General features: G+C 61.3%; 5 protein-coding genes across 5 annotated transcripts; all 5 read left to right on the top strand.

Annotated features, from left to right (window-relative positions):
* Positions 1-1,396: 1,396 nt before the first annotated feature.
* Positions 1,397-2,245, top strand: LDBPK_251890 (hypothetical protein, conserved; the record flags this gene model as incomplete). The annotated part of the gene is made up of 1 exon (XM_003861471.1): positions 1,397-2,245. The coding sequence occupies one exon, from the start codon at positions 1,397-1,399 to the stop codon at positions 2,243-2,245; it is 849 nt and encodes a 282-aa protein (XP_003861519.1).
* A 1,582-nt stretch (positions 2,246-3,827) lies between these two features.
* On the top strand, positions 3,828-6,926 carry LDBPK_251880 (hypothetical protein, conserved; the record flags this gene model as incomplete). Its single annotated transcript, XM_003861470.1, has 1 exon — positions 3,828-6,926. The coding sequence occupies one exon, from the start codon at positions 3,828-3,830 to the stop codon at positions 6,924-6,926; it is 3,099 nt and encodes a 1,032-aa protein (XP_003861518.1).
* Positions 6,927-7,688: 762 nt separating this feature from the next.
* Positions 7,689-8,591, top strand: LDBPK_251870 (hypothetical protein, conserved; the record flags this gene model as incomplete). The annotated part of the gene is made up of 1 exon (XM_003861469.1): positions 7,689-8,591. The coding sequence occupies one exon, from the start codon at positions 7,689-7,691 to the stop codon at positions 8,589-8,591; it is 903 nt and encodes a 300-aa protein (XP_003861517.1).
* A 2,114-nt stretch (positions 8,592-10,705) lies between these two features.
* Positions 10,706-12,295, top strand: LDBPK_251860 (hypothetical protein, conserved; the record flags this gene model as incomplete). The annotated part of the gene is made up of 1 exon (XM_003861468.1): positions 10,706-12,295. The coding sequence occupies one exon, from the start codon at positions 10,706-10,708 to the stop codon at positions 12,293-12,295; it is 1,590 nt and encodes a 529-aa protein (XP_003861516.1).
* Positions 12,296-13,098: 803 nt separating this feature from the next.
* LDBPK_251850 (3-oxo-5-alpha-steroid 4-dehydrogenase, putative) lies at positions 13,099-14,019 on the top strand (the record flags this gene model as incomplete). The annotated part of the gene is made up of 1 exon (XM_003861467.1): positions 13,099-14,019. The coding sequence occupies one exon, from the start codon at positions 13,099-13,101 to the stop codon at positions 14,017-14,019; it is 921 nt and encodes a 306-aa protein (XP_003861515.1).
* Between the last annotated feature and the right edge of the window lie 549 nt (positions 14,020-14,568).

Raw genomic sequence — 14,568 nt, 5'->3', positions numbered from 1 at the left:
GCGTGTGCGTGTGCGTGTGCGTGTGCGTGTGCGTGTGTGTGTGTGTGTGCGTCTTACCTGTTTCCCTTTGAAGGATGTATCCATGTTCACTTTTAGTTTTGCTGTTGACCTCTTTACCGTATTTCGCTTTCTTCCATGTCTTGATGGTTGGTTGCATGTGTGTGCGTGTGCGTGTGCGTGTGTGTGCGTACACAGGAGCCTGCTCCATCCAGTCTCCCACCACCACCACTACCACCCATCCCGCCGCCGCTGCAGTGCGCTGGTGTTGTAGTCCTTCCTCTCTCCCTTTCTCGTTGGCGTAAGAGGGCGCGTCGGGGGCGAGGGCGGTAGCCTGCGTGCGTGTGTGTGTGTGTGCGTCGAGGGAGCACTTGTCGTTGCCATTGTGGAAAGCAAGAGGAGGGGGCAAGAGGTGTGGCGCATGTATGGAAAGGAGCTGTGAGACGGTGCACGTGCGCGCGTCTTCTGCGGGTAAGAGAGAGGGGGGATAAGTAGAAGATGGGGTTGCTGGGGGGTGTTTGCTGCTGGCGCAGAGGTCAATGCAGCAGCAGCACGATCTGCGCGCAAAGGCCCATTTCTATGCCCCTGCCCCCTCCCCCTACCGTGTTCCTCTTCCGCAGCACCGACCCGTCACTCCATCAGCCACCATATATCATCCTCCACGAGAATATATGCACGAAACCCCAGAACAAAAAAAAATTGTTTCTGCAACAGTTGTATAGCGGGAAGTGGTCACCACCTCCGACCCTTCGCGGCCCACTATCAAAAGGACACGCGAACGCGATAATGATATTCCTTCAACGGAGTCTCTCCCTGGGGAGTCCTTGAGTACGCATGCGTATGCAAGTGCGATCATCGTGGAAGTGCAATACCTGCTCCCTTGCATCGATCGCCATCGTCTCCCTCTTTGTATAGCTGCACGTGCACGTGTCTGATGCATCTCACGGTGTCCCCCTTCCCTCCCCCCAAACCCCTACGGCGAAGCACGAGCCGACCAGCACACGACTGCGGAGCGTGTGATGGGCAAACGATGAAGAGAACTGGGGGAGAAAGGCAGTATCCTCTCTTTTACTCCCCCCCCCCCTTCTTCTTCCCACTCTCTCTTACTTCTCTGTCGTAACCTCACCTACCTTCCCACCCCCCGCCCACTCACGCGAACCTCCACGCCAACGCCGTCGCACGTGGGCACATACATGCGTTCGACTCGCAGTACAACAAATCACCCCCACCCACAGCCACACTCTCTCTGTCTCTGCGCCTTGCTTGGGGGGCTCCCATTCTTTTCGGTGTTGTTCTCTCATAGCACGTGTCATTCCTGGCACTGTGTGCTGGCCCGTCCGTGTGCCCCTCCTCGCTGAGCCCTCACCCCTAGTCGCCAACGCCCTTTCACGCCCCGTTCATGCGTGGCTCCGGCGATGACATTTTCCGCGCCCCGGAGTCGGGGGAAAAGGATTTGGTGGACAAGATCAAGAACCGCCGCAAGAAGCTCGAGCTCTACCAGTCCGAATCGCACAAGATGAAGTCGCTCATGATGAACAGCGCTGGCGTCCGCAGCGACCTCGTCACCGGCAACGGCATGGCGCTGAACCCGATTTGGGCAACCTTCCCGACAAGGTGCGTCAAGCCCATCACGTCCGTGGAGGAGATGAGGGAGAAGCTCGACTACTTCTCAAAGACGGATGATGTGATGGTGGTGCGCTATCACCAGAACAACTGCACCGCGTGCAATGCTGTGGACAAGGTCTTCGAGATGCTCTGCCATCAAGCCGCCACCCGCACGCCGGGGCTGAAGTTCTACGATGTCAACCGTAACGACGTGCCGGATTTGACCAAGGGCTTGGTGCGCTTCCCGCAGATCAAGGGGTACAGCGGTGGGCAATGGGCAGACATCGACTTCAAGCCCCCGACGGCGTTCCGCGAGGAGCTGTACGCCGCCATCGAGAAGGAGGTGAAGCGACTCAAGAACGAGGGCAAGCCGGTGACAGCGTTGCAGGCGGAGGAGATGTACTTCTCCGGCGCCGGCCCGGCGATGCTGGAGGTTACGGAGGAACAGCTCATGAAGTTCTACTGCAAGGCGCAGGTGCGACTCCACAACTACTGGAGGCAGGTGTCGATGCGCCGCACCTGGTTCTATCGCAAGTTCATCGAGCCCGAGGTGGAAGAGCGCGTCATGGATGAGTGGCGTGCTCGGTCCGTCTTTGGCGAGAAAGTCGTATACGGCCCGCAGCCATCCGACGAGTTTGCATAGCCGGCAAGCAGCCACACGAAATAGCGGGAGAGAGAGAATGCTCGGGCAGGTGTAAGCAGGCGGTGCTTCGTCTTTTCGCGAGGAATGAGCCAGCACACACACACACAAAAATGCTAGCTGCCTGCCCCACAGCGGGTGCAAAACAACAACAAAAAAAACGTTGATGGCGCGACATGATATGCATGGGCGGTGCGTTTGGCGTGTCCCCGCTGTCTGCCTCCCTGTGCGCGCATCACATCTTCGCGCAACGTCCTCCGCATATTTTCCGTTAGCCCTGCTGTCGCTTCTTTCGCCTGAGTTTGTGTGCTGTCACTGCCCTTCTTCACAGTCTAGTATTATTTCTTTCTGCGCGTGTGTAGAGGTGTGTGTATGTGCATGCATGTGTGTGTATGCATGTATGTCTGTGTATCTATACATGCCTGTGTATGTACGTGTGTTTGTGCGTGTGATGGTGCCTCTGCCGTGGCCCCTGTCGTTGTCGTTGCCTCGCGTGTCGGGCAGCACTTTCCGGCACTGGGGCACATGCCGCCCCTCCCACAGAAGAACCCCAGCCCGCCTCCACGCATGCACAGACATCGACCCACAGACGCAGATCCGTGGCAGCAGCGCGCCCACATGAGTGCTTGCGAGTCGGTGTCAGAAGTCTGTGCGTTCACGCGTGTTCGTGTCCGTCCTTTGCAGGAGAGGCGTTACGCCTCATGACAACGCCGAAAGGGGGGGGGCGAAAATAGAATCAACAAAAGCGTGGGCAATCCAATGAAGGTGCTCTTCGGCATCGAAATCGGGAACGCAGCGGAGAGATGGTCTTGTGCTGCCCTCGAATCCTCTTGCTGTGCGTGGCCCCTTGAGCACGGCAACGTTTGTCTTTCGTTTTGTTTCTCTTGGTTTAGGTGTTTTCCTCTCTACGGCAGTGCCTGTTGAGACAACGCGCATGCGCAGTGTCCCCGTCGCCGCCTCCGTGACGGTGTCGGAAGGCCCTACATACGCATGCGATCCATGCTGTCCCTCTTCATGTTCGCCCCCATGCCCCTCTCCCTCTTGCTGCTTGCTGTGTGGCTCACTTCTGTGCGCGCGTCTACTACGCAAACATCGGAGCCGACCACAACCCAGTCTGCGCTCACTGAAGGGTCAGAAGCAGGGGTAGGAAACCTGTTGACGCATCGGTCCATGCGGGGGTGACGGTGAGACACAGTGCGGAGGGCATCACCGAAGCGACGAGTGCCGGACGTCCTCCCCTACTCACGCCTTGCTTGCGTCGGTGGGCTTTTCGGTACTCCCTAGCCAAACATCACACGCACACATACACCTACGCACACGCACCTGGGGGGCCGTCTTCCAGTGGGGCCTTCCACGCCTGTCGAGCTTGCCTCCTCTTGTGCTCTATGCACTTAGCTGCTCCCTAGCTGCAGAGCCGCCGCCCTCCCGACACACAATATCTATATATATATATATATCTCCGTCTGCATACCTTGCGATAACTCTTCATCATTTTATCGTTCATTGCGTCCGATACGCGGAGCGCCCAACAGCCCACGCCCTTCCCCCTCTTCTTCACCTCAGAGACTCTCTTTTCACAGGCGGGATGCTCTCACAGGCTCTCCTGTGCGCCGTCGAGCGAGACTTGGCCGTTGCGCGTCAGCTGGCGCACTTCCACGTCGACCTGTACGCCAGTGAAGGAGATTCAGACGAAAGTGGGGACTTCATAGGGCCGTTCCGCCACTATCCACAGTTGTCGAGCAACTTACGCAGCAGTCAAGGAACACTTACCCGTGGCGTGCATGCCTACGCTGTGCTTTCAAACCCGGTGCAGCGACCGCGTCAAGGCACCTGCGCGGTGCTGATGGAGCTATCTCGGCCCCTGGAGTGGCTTTCGCAGCACGGCCGTCATCGCGGCCCAGGCGCAGGAGTCGGCGCAGCGGCTCGTGCGGGCACCGCAGCCACGACGTCGTCTGCTACGAGCAGACACGTCAATCATGCGAGTGCAGAAGGGCGTCTCGGCGTCGGTGGAGTTAGCAACCAGCGCGTTCCTACCGCAAACAGTAGTCGCGGCAAACTGGCGAGTGGCCCCGGTGCCTTGTCGGGCGCCCATGTGGCCAGCCTCGCTTCCCACAGCAACGCCGGCATGGACGCCGCCTCGCCCTCGGGCGCTTCAGGTCTACCGCTCCTCATCGCCACCGCGGCTCTCGAAGTTGTCTTCCCGGCTCGCTATCCAAGCGAGCCATGTCAGTGGCAGCTGTTCGAGGAAGTCTCGTTCGGCGGTGTGGGCGATCATTCAACCTCCTCCTGGGCCGTCACCGCGGGTCATCACCGCGGCAGCACCACCGGCGGAAGCAGCAGTGGCAGGTCCCAGCCTCATCAGCTGCATGGAAGCACGTCCAGGAGCCGCACCAGCTCCCCCGTGTGGTATACCCGCAGCGGGGCGGGGGACGGGGCATGCGGCACGGCCGGTCCGCCCGACAGCTCCTTCCCTTTCAGTGATCACGGCAGGGCGGACGGCACCGCCTCGAGGGTGGCCGACACGGCAACGCCAACGCTCACCGCATTCGTCGTGTCCGATGTGGGGCGCCGTCTCTTACGATGGATTGCCGAGGCGCGCGCCGGCACGGGCGATTCGTTCATCCTGTCCTCCCCTTCTCTGGTGTCGATGATGGCGAGCAATGCGACTGCGAATGTGCGTGGTGGCCAGGAGCACCAGTACGGCAGCGGCATCAACAAAACATATCCTTTTCTGCTTGATTTTGCAATGCTGCTGCGCTACTGGAGTGCCGTGGAGCTCGACGTGCACCACCTTATCCTCCCCTCTCGGATTGCGATGGCCTACGGCGGTGGCAGCGCCCGCGTGCCGCCAGTCATGACGAGCATGCACCTTAGTGGCGGCGGTGGCGCTGCTGTCGCGGCGGCGGCAGCGACCGCCGTTGGTGTCTCAGCCCCTGTGGCTGGCGGTTCCCTGCCAGGATCGGCCGCAGCTGCCGCGGCAGCGTCGAGCAAGATGGTGGGCACCAGCGTGGCAGCGAGCAGCCCTTCCGCGCAATCAACGGCAGCATCGACTAGCGCGTCTGCCGCTATTGGGGGCGGTGCTCTGTATGGTGGAGCGACATCCTCGACTGCGTCAGTCCCCGCGCCGGCGCCGGGGGCGGCGGCTGCGACTGGTGGTGGTGTGAGCAGCGGTGTCGTGGCAACCGGTGCAGGCGCCGGAGTCTCAGTTCTCTACCCCTCTCGCCGGCGCCCTGCCAAGAGCTTCATGGCGGTGCTCCTGCCACAGGGTGACGTGGCGGTGTTGGGCACGCCGATGCCGGCGCGTCGCGCGCGCCATGGGGTGAGTACCACTACCGCCGGCAGCAACGGCGATGGGTCCGGCGCGACGGCACTGCGGCCTCCGTTTCGTCGATTGCCGTTGTGCCTACGACACATCTACGCGGGGCCTCAGGATGCCGATGGGACTGAAAAGATGCGCGCTGGCACGGTGGTGAGCTGCACGTCGCAGTTTGAACTGGGCAAGGCATTGCCCAGCTATGTGCTTCCTGCCCACGTGCTGGGCACCATGTACAAGTGCGGGTGGGACAGCGTGCGCTTGTTCAGCGGCAAGACAGCTAACGCGACGCTACACGCGAACGCGAAACTGGCGAAGGCGCTGCGGCTTCCAGATGTGAGCGACCTCTTGCAGGTCCTCCGACGGCTCGCCAAGAACGTCGGCACGCCGTCCACGGGGGTGTTGTACGTGGGCGTGGTGCTCTGGCCTGCGCTGATGGAGACGGTGCGCGCACTGCGAGATAGGCGGCTTCCGTTTTGGGCCGGGTTAGCGGTGTGCTCGCTGCTGCTCCCGGGCGTGCTGCAGCAGGTTGACAGTGGGCGGCAAGCGGAGCCCGGCAGCGGTGGACGAAGCGGCCGCGGTCGCGTCCCCGTCAGCATCCTGCCCGCAGACAGCGACCAGCCGGCGGTGGGAGGTAATCCACCCTCGCAGTTGCGTCGCCGGCACTTGGCTGAATTGATCGAGGTGGTTAGCTTCACAGAGCGGGTGCTGGCTGTCGCGCAAGAGCACACGTTGCTGTGCGAGGTTCGGCTCGTGCGGTTTTCGCTCCAGCGCCTGCTGCCACTCTTGCAGAGGGGTGAGGTCTGCGGGCACCACCGCGCCAGCGCCGCAGATGACCGCATCGCAACCGCGGCGCATACCTGCCTCATTCATAGCGACCCTTCGAAATGTACTGCTGCCTGTGCGCCAGCTGGCCTCCTCCCGTTAGCGCCGCTCGTGGCGTCCTCGGCGGAGATGTGCCGTCGCGTGCATGCCCCAATCAGCGTCTGCGCCGTGTGCGGCCTGTCGCTGCTCCGCAACACCGTCACCCACGCAGACGTCAGTGGAAGCGGCAGCGCTACGGCGGCGTCAGCGCCGCTGACGGAGATGCGACACCGCTCGCACGCCGCCGCCTCGGTGGAGAGGGATTCAGACACGCTGCGGCGGAAAAAGGACAGGGATGACGGTCGCCCTGTCGACGGCACGGCAAGCTCTAAAAGTGGTCCGGAAGCGACGCGCGCGACGCCGAGGACGTTGCGGGAGGAAGGCTGCCTCGTCGTTCAGTGCGCTCGCTGCGGGCACGGCGGGCACGTGGAGCACATCAGCAGCTGGTGGAACGACCCCACAGTGCGGTGTTGCCCGAAGGGCTGTGACTGCAGGTGTGTCTACTAGCGTCTGGCGGTGAAATCGGGTACGAGAGGAGGGGCGAAAGAGGGCACCTCTGGAAGCCACCGAAGGGCACAGACACACAAACAGAGGAGAGGGAGGGGACGAGTCTGCGCCGCCGTGTGCGCTTCGCGAGAGCCATGCAAGACGCTTGCACAAGTGGCAAAGACGAACAGTGAAGAGACGTTAACGTGGGACTGACGGGCGAGAAAGAAGGTGAAGGGCGTTGTGCGGTGTACAGCTGCTGGTGGCGTGTGCCTAGTTGCGTGGACGGCAGCCCTTGACCGCTGCTCGGTGCACCCCTACTCCTTCATCGGTCACTCTCCTGCGCACGCATGAGCGCGGTCGTTTTGAAGGCTGTGATGGGGAACGAGGGCGGAGCGCCGTGGAAAAAGGATCTGCACGCCCTCGTTCGTATGCCTGGACAAGCATATACATATATATATATACGCATGTGAACGTGTGCACCAGACGGCGGGGCCGCTGCGGCCGTCATTCGGCGACAAGCACTGCACGCTTCGCTCGCTGCTTGTCACATTCCGTCATACACACACGCACTTTCTCTCATCCTGCTAATCCTCTATGCAGTCAAGCACACGCGCACGCGCACACATGTCCATCCTCGCTCACCGCAACTCACCTCTACATACATAGACGAAGACCGCACATGCATGCACACGCACACACACATAGCCAGCCATCACGCTTCTATCAAAGACCCACCTCTTCACACAAAGACCTACCCTTATACACACGCACACACTCATCATGAACCTTGTGCGCGTCGCGCTGCTCTGTGCGTGCACGACGCTGCTGTGCCTCGGTGCCCTCTACTACTACTCCGTGTACGACTACGAGAAACACATGAGCATGGTGCAACGCAAGTACTCGGGCTACGATCCGCTGACAGATTGTGCAACGCCGTTCGGGCAGCTCCTCGGTGTCGCCGACGACGTTCCGGCGTACAGCAACTGCAATACCAAGTTTTCCTCAACCTACATCAACTACGTGAGCCTCATGGACCCAATGGACAACGGCCGCCGCGGCGACCCATCCGAGACGCGCATTGTCATGACTGCCTACCGCTACACCGCGTTCGACTACTGCATGCGGTGGCTCGTGTGGAACCGCGGGGTCATGCCGCGCCTCGTCGAGAACACGAATCAGCTGTGGAAGACGGTGGACTACTTCAACCCTGCCAAACCGGAGCAGGGCTGGTCTGCGGAGTACATCACCAACTACGAGGAGGTGACGGGCATGGAGGAGCGCAAGTTCAACGCGCCGCGGAGGGCGGACGCGATCGTCTACCGCATGGACAAGAACACCATTCCTGCAGGTCACATCGCGGTGGTGGTGAAGGTGGAGGACGACGTCGAAGCGGCCGGCGGCCCAGAGAAGCTGAAAGAGCTGAAGAAGATGCGCCTGCATCCTCGCCGTGTCTACGTAGCAGAGCAAAACTGGAAGAATCAGCCGTGGGGTGGGCACAACTACAGCCGCGTGCTGCAGTTCAAATGGCGCGCCGTAGCAGAGAAGGCATACGAGGGCTGTTACGTCGACCCCGACGGGCTTGGTATCATCGGCGTTGTGCGCGTGGGGAAGGCGATGCCCCTGCGTGCGGCGCCTGACCCCTACCAAGAGGCGCTCGACATGGATAACGACGGCGACCTCTAACAGGTTGAGAGACTCGACATGAGAGCAATGATCGGGGGTTGTGAAGGAGGAGTGCGGCGACTGGGAAGGGGCGTGGACGGGGTGGGCGGGATCCCCCTTCCTCTCGCAGCGTTGGCTACTCTCGTCACATTGCAGCGATTCAATGAGGAAAGCGTTCACACTGCTTTTCACCAAGCCCCCACCCTTCCCCCCCCCCCGATCTTGCCGCGCTGCCCACCCGCCCCCATCATCCATCTGCTTCTCCCTCTCCCTATCCCCACCCCGCCTCCCATCGATGTATCCGTGAGCGCACCGCACACACAGACAGCACGTGCGCTGAAGTATTCTTTGGACGTTTTTTTTGCTTTCTCCAATGCCGCTCACCGTGTCCCCGCGTCGTCTTGCTTTGTGTGGTGTGTGTAGGTGTCCCTCGCCATCGGGTGGCGAGGTGAGCATCGACCCCCCACCCCACCCCTACAGCGACACGCGCACACATGCACAGTGGCACACTTCACCCATCCTCGTCACCATCTAGCCCCACCCCTCCCCTCCTCCCTCCCGGAAGCTGCAGGTGCGCGCTCACTCGTTCTGTCTGCGCTTGCGAGCACAGCAAAATTGCGGGACGTCGATGCCGGCCCGCGCCGCTCCACTCCCCTCCCCTCCCTCAGGTCTCTCACGGGGGGAGGGCAGTACGCTGCCCATCGATGGCGCCTTCACCTCATGTTCCTTCTGCTCCTCGCTTGCAATGTTCTCCTACACTCTCCCATCCTCGTGTATGGATCGGCTGATGCCCGCCCGCACGCCCACCCACCCCACACCCGGCACAAGCACACACATACACAGAGCAGCCACAGACTCGATCACTCGCACGCACAGTGCCAGACGTGTGTGCACGCACATACGCGCGCGCGCACGTACGTGTAAGCCTTTGCACACCCATTTATACAACATAGACACTCACCCATCATAGAAAGCGTAGCAGCCCCTTATTTAAAGTAACGTGCCCCATCGCGCCCGCGAGAGGGAGAGAGGGGCACGCACGCGCGCACACACACGTAAACGCGCATCTGCGGACACCTGCGCTTGTTGAAAAGAGCTCATCCTCTTATCTTTCCTCTTTGTCCTTCATGATCTGGCGCGGCGGCAGGGGCGCTGCGCGATGGGCGGCCGGTGCGTTGCGATGCTTGCACTACTCCCCCAACGCAGCGGCCATCCTTGCGATAGCAGCGCCGCTATCGACGTGCCGCGTGCAGCTGCTCGGCCACTGGTCGGCGACTGCACCGCGCACCGCGCTCGTCGCCGGAACCGCTTTGGTCTACCAGCAACGTCTCTACGCGAGCACGGCGGCATCAGGGAGCAGCGGGGCCTTCCATGGGCATGACCACCGCTTCAGCGACAGCAAGAACGGAGCGGCAGGCAGCAGCGGCTCCTCCTCGGCCAACAGTGGCGCCGGCGGCAGCAGCAGCATCAACGGCTACGGCGGCGGTAGTGGATTCCGCGGCAGCGGGGCCGCCAAGCAGCAGCAGGCGGGCAAGTGGATCAAAAAGGTCAAGGCAAGCCGCCGTATACTGAAGAGCAAGCGCGCAGGACCGAAGGCAAAGGCCGCATCCACGCCAGCCTCCTCCGCCTCTGGTAGCTCGGCGGCGACAGCGTCGGCCAGCGCAGCGTCTGGTGGCGCCTCAGCGAACCAGGGTAGCGGGGCGGGTCGCAGTAGTAGTGGCAGCGGTGGTGGTATCGTGGCGTCGCTGTCGCCGGGCGCAGCCTCTGCCCAGTCGCGCACCACCGCTTGTCGACGCAAGAAGAAGAGCAGCCGAGTCCCCCCGCCCCCGTCGGGCTCGCCGCCAACGCCTGGCAGCAGTGCAGCGACGAGAGGATCTAGGCGCCCTCTCACGTGCAAAAGGGCCTCAACTGGTTCCCTCAGCGGCACCGGCGCAACTGCGAAGAAGGCGGTCACGGTCGCACACGCCGCCTCCCACGGCCGCTCGGCAGTCTCTTCCCCGTCCGCCACCGCCGCTGTACGCGCCAAGGCAAAGAAGCGAAAGCGCATCCGCATTTGCGTACTCAGTAGCAGCTACGACGGCACCGACTCGGCAACGGCCAGCGTGGACAACTACTGGTGCACGCCGCAGCACTACATGAAGAAGGACCGGCACAAGTACTCCTTCGCCGATGTGTCCATGAAGAAAATCGACTCGTACCGCACCGTGCGTAAGCTGGTGACCTCCAACAAGTACGACGTCTTCTTCAACCTCTGTGACGGCGGCCGTGATGAGAAGCGCGCCGGCGTCGACGTGGTAGAGGCGCTGGAGGAGCAGAACGCCGCCTTCACCGGCACGGACTCGCGCGGCTTTGAGCCGAGCAAGATCGACATGAAGCTGATGGTCGGGTCGAGCGGTGTCAAGGTGCCCAATTTTGTGCTGCTCAGCAACGATGAGAGCCTCGCCAAGAAGTGCCGGCACCTGAAGTTCCCAGTGATCGTGAAGCACCTCTCCGGCTACGCATCCGTTGGCATTCAAAAAGACAGCCGCTGTGACACGCTGGATCAGCTGCGGACGAAGGTGCGCGGCTTCATCAAGGAGTACAACCACGCGCTGGTGGAGGAGTTCATTCGGGGCCGCGAGGGCACCGTGCTGGCCTGTGCAGACCCTGGCAGCCCGTTCGGCGTGAAGGTATTCAAGCCGCTCATGTTCAACTTCCTGCAGAACAACGACGACTTTGCGTACTTTGAGAAGAAGTGGACGATGGAGTGTGGCGATCAGGCTTACGGCTTCCTCGCCTCGTCGGACCCGGCCTACACCGCCATCACGGATATGGCCCGAAACGCGTTCAAGTACATCATGAGCGGCGTCGGCTACGGTCGCGTCGACTTCCGCATCGACGAGCTGACCGGGGAGCCGTACTTCCTGGAGATTAACCCGAACTGCGGTATGTGGTACGCCCCGAAGGACGGTGGCGACTTCGCAGACGTGATGGTCGAGGGAGACCCACACTGGAACCACGAGCGCTTCGTTGCCAACGCCGTGGCGCGGGCACTGCGAGACCAGGCGGCACGCAAGCCGTGGTACTTCATCAGTCACGATCGAAACGGGCAGTTCTCCACGCGAGCCAGCAAAACAGTAGCGGCCGGCAAGTGCCTCTTTGGCGACGCGGTGCACCCGATCCCGGTGGTGGCCAAGTCGCTCTACAAGCTGGGCGAGGAGGAGCCCACAGTCGGCTGCGTCATCTGCCGCGGCGATGGTATTCACCAAGCGGTGGCGCTGCGCCACTCGTGTGAGCCGAACATGGGTTTTGTGCACGGCCGCACCTTGCTCTTCGCCGCCAAGCGGCAGATCAACGTTGGCGAGGAGCTCACGGTCGACTACGCCACCCTGCGCGATGAGTCGATGCCTCACTTCGTGTGCAGCTGCGGCACTGAGAATTGTCGTAGTGTCATTTTTCCTATGCCGGCAATGCCGCGCACCGTCGAGGCCAAGACGATGAAGCGGTTGCTACGGGAGAAGAAGCAGGTCTGGATGAAGGAGAAGGCGGACCGCGAAGCGGAGCGGATCCTCAAGAAGCGCTCCTCGCGTGCCCCGTCCTCTTCCGCGTCTGGGAGTGGCGGTGGTGGCGCCTCTGCAGGTTCATCGTCCAGCGCCGGCCACGCCAGCAGCAGTGCAAGCGGTGGTGCCAGCTCCAGCAGCGGCAGCGGCAGTAGTAGTGGCATTAGCACCTCGGAGAAAAGGTAATGTTGTGTGAGGGGGACGAGAGGGGGCCGACAACTGTCTGTTCAGCACGTGCAAGTACACGCACACGCACTCAATGAAGTGGTCTCACCTCGACTGTACCGACGGATGATGGGCTGCATGATGCCTGCCTGGATGGCTGGTGTGTCTGTGTGGGTGCGCCTACACGTGCAAGTGTAGTGAGAGATCCGTTCCCGCTTCGCTTGTCGTCATGACGCAGCAGAAGAACCCAACCAACCAGCGAAGTGCAAGGAGGACCGAACCTGCACACACACACACACGCACTCGAACACACAGGTGCGCTTACACACCCATGTGTAGATGGGAGGAGGTCTGTCTCTCTCTCTCTCCCCCTCTCGCTGCCTGCCTCCGGAACAGATGGGAGGCAACGGCTCTTCATGGGCGTCTTAATGGCAGAAGGCAGATGAGGAGGCGGGCGCGGCGCGCCTCCACCTTCTCGCACACCCCCTTCCCTCACATGACCGTTCGTGTCCTGCCTGGCGCTTCGTCATCTGTTTGTCCTTCTCTCTCCTCGCCTTCACCACATCATTGAACCTTATGCCTCGACCCTCACCCCACCCCACGTCGCCTCTTTCCCCCTCCCAAACACCCACCCAACCCGCCTAACTCATCAACAAAAACACGCCTGCGTGCACCGCCACTGCGCAGTCTTCTCGACCTCTTAGGCCTTCACCTCTTCCCTTTAGCTTTTACCGCCTCGCTGCGCTGTCCCGCAAACACACACACCACATTTCGTATCATACTTCTCTCTAAACCTCCCCTCCCCCTTCCCCCTCTCTCTCACCATGAAGGTTATCGTTGCTTCTGGCCCGGATGGTGCCCGCAAGCACGAGGTGGAGCTGGCAGCCAGCGCCACGCTCGCAGATCTGAAGAAAGCCTACCAACCGGGTGTGGACGTGCACCGCAAGTCGTTCAAGGTTCCCAGCACCGAGTCTCCGCTGCCAGGTGCGGATGGCGGCAAGCTGCGCCCGAACCTCATCACGCTGTCAGATAAGGTGCCCCTGTCGCAGCAAGGGGTGAAGGACGGCTCGGTGATCATTTACAAAGACCTCGGCCCGCAGATCGGCTACCGCACTGTGTTCTACGTCGAGTATGCCGGCCCCATCGCCTTCATGCTGATGTACGCCATGCGCCCTTCGCTCATCTACGGCTCTGCCCCGATGCCGGCTTACGGCTACACGCAGAAGCTATACATTGGCCTCTTCCTCGCCCATTTCTTCAAGCGCGAGCTCGAGTCCATGTTTGTGCACAAGTTCTCGCACCCAACGATGCCGATGCGCAACATCTTCAAGAACTGCGTCTACTACTGGTCCTTCGCCGCCTTCATCGGTTACGTGCTGTGCAGTCCTTCATTCACGCCGACCAGCGCCGCGCAGTCAAACTTCGGCGCCGTGTTCATGACCATCAACGAGCTGCTGAACTTTGCGGTGCACTACCAGCTTAGCACGATGCGCAAGTCCGACGGTGACACCACCCGCAACGTGCCGCAAGGCCCTCTGTTCGCCTTCGTATCGTGCCCGAACTACTTCTTTGAGATTATGTCGTGGGTGTCCTTCTCCATCGGCACGAATATGTTGTCCTCCTGGCTCTTCACGCTGGCCGGCTTCGTGCAGATGGCGGACTGGGCGAAGAAGAAGCACCGGGGCTACGTCAAGGCAGACCCGGCCAATAAAAAGAAGGCCGCCATTCTGCCCTTCATCATGTAGGGCCACGCCCACGCATCAGCATCAGCGGTGCGTGAGCACGAAACGGCGGGAGGGCAGCGAGAGGAACAAGCAGCGGCCTCTGGGCTTGAAGGTGTGCCGCTATCGCTGCCGTCCATCCCCGTCGTCGCCCTGTGTGTGAAGATTGATACGGGCACCAGTGCGGTCAGGCTCGATGTGCAGCAGAGAACGTAACGAAAGAAAAGCGAAGCCGTCAAGGAAGGGCGGTGATGAGTAGAGAAGACATGGTGGAAGGATGAAAACGAGGAGCGGGAAGGGCAGTTGTCGTGGCCCAAGAGTGGCAACGAACGCAGATTGATGGGGAAGAGGAAGAGGGAGTGAGGGGGGGAGGATGGGGGGTTGCGACCGTCTATATATATATATATATATGTGTGTGTGTGCACATTTTCTGATGTCGAGAGGCTTCTGCTTCTCGATGTAGTCCCTCTTTCCCGCGCCCCACCTTTGCCCTGTGTGAATGCCCCGCCGTCGCTCGCGAGTCCTCTTTTCAGTGTCCCCGTGATGCGCCGTCGAGAGCCTCCCCCCCCCCCC

The sequence above is a fragment of the Leishmania donovani genome, chromosome 25, assembly GCF_000227135.1.
Source record: "Leishmania donovani BPK282A1 complete genome, chromosome 25".
In the NCBI taxonomy this organism is placed as follows: domain Eukaryota; phylum Euglenozoa; class Kinetoplastea; order Trypanosomatida; family Trypanosomatidae; genus Leishmania; species Leishmania donovani.
This window is presented reverse-complemented; position numbering and strand designations above follow the sequence as displayed.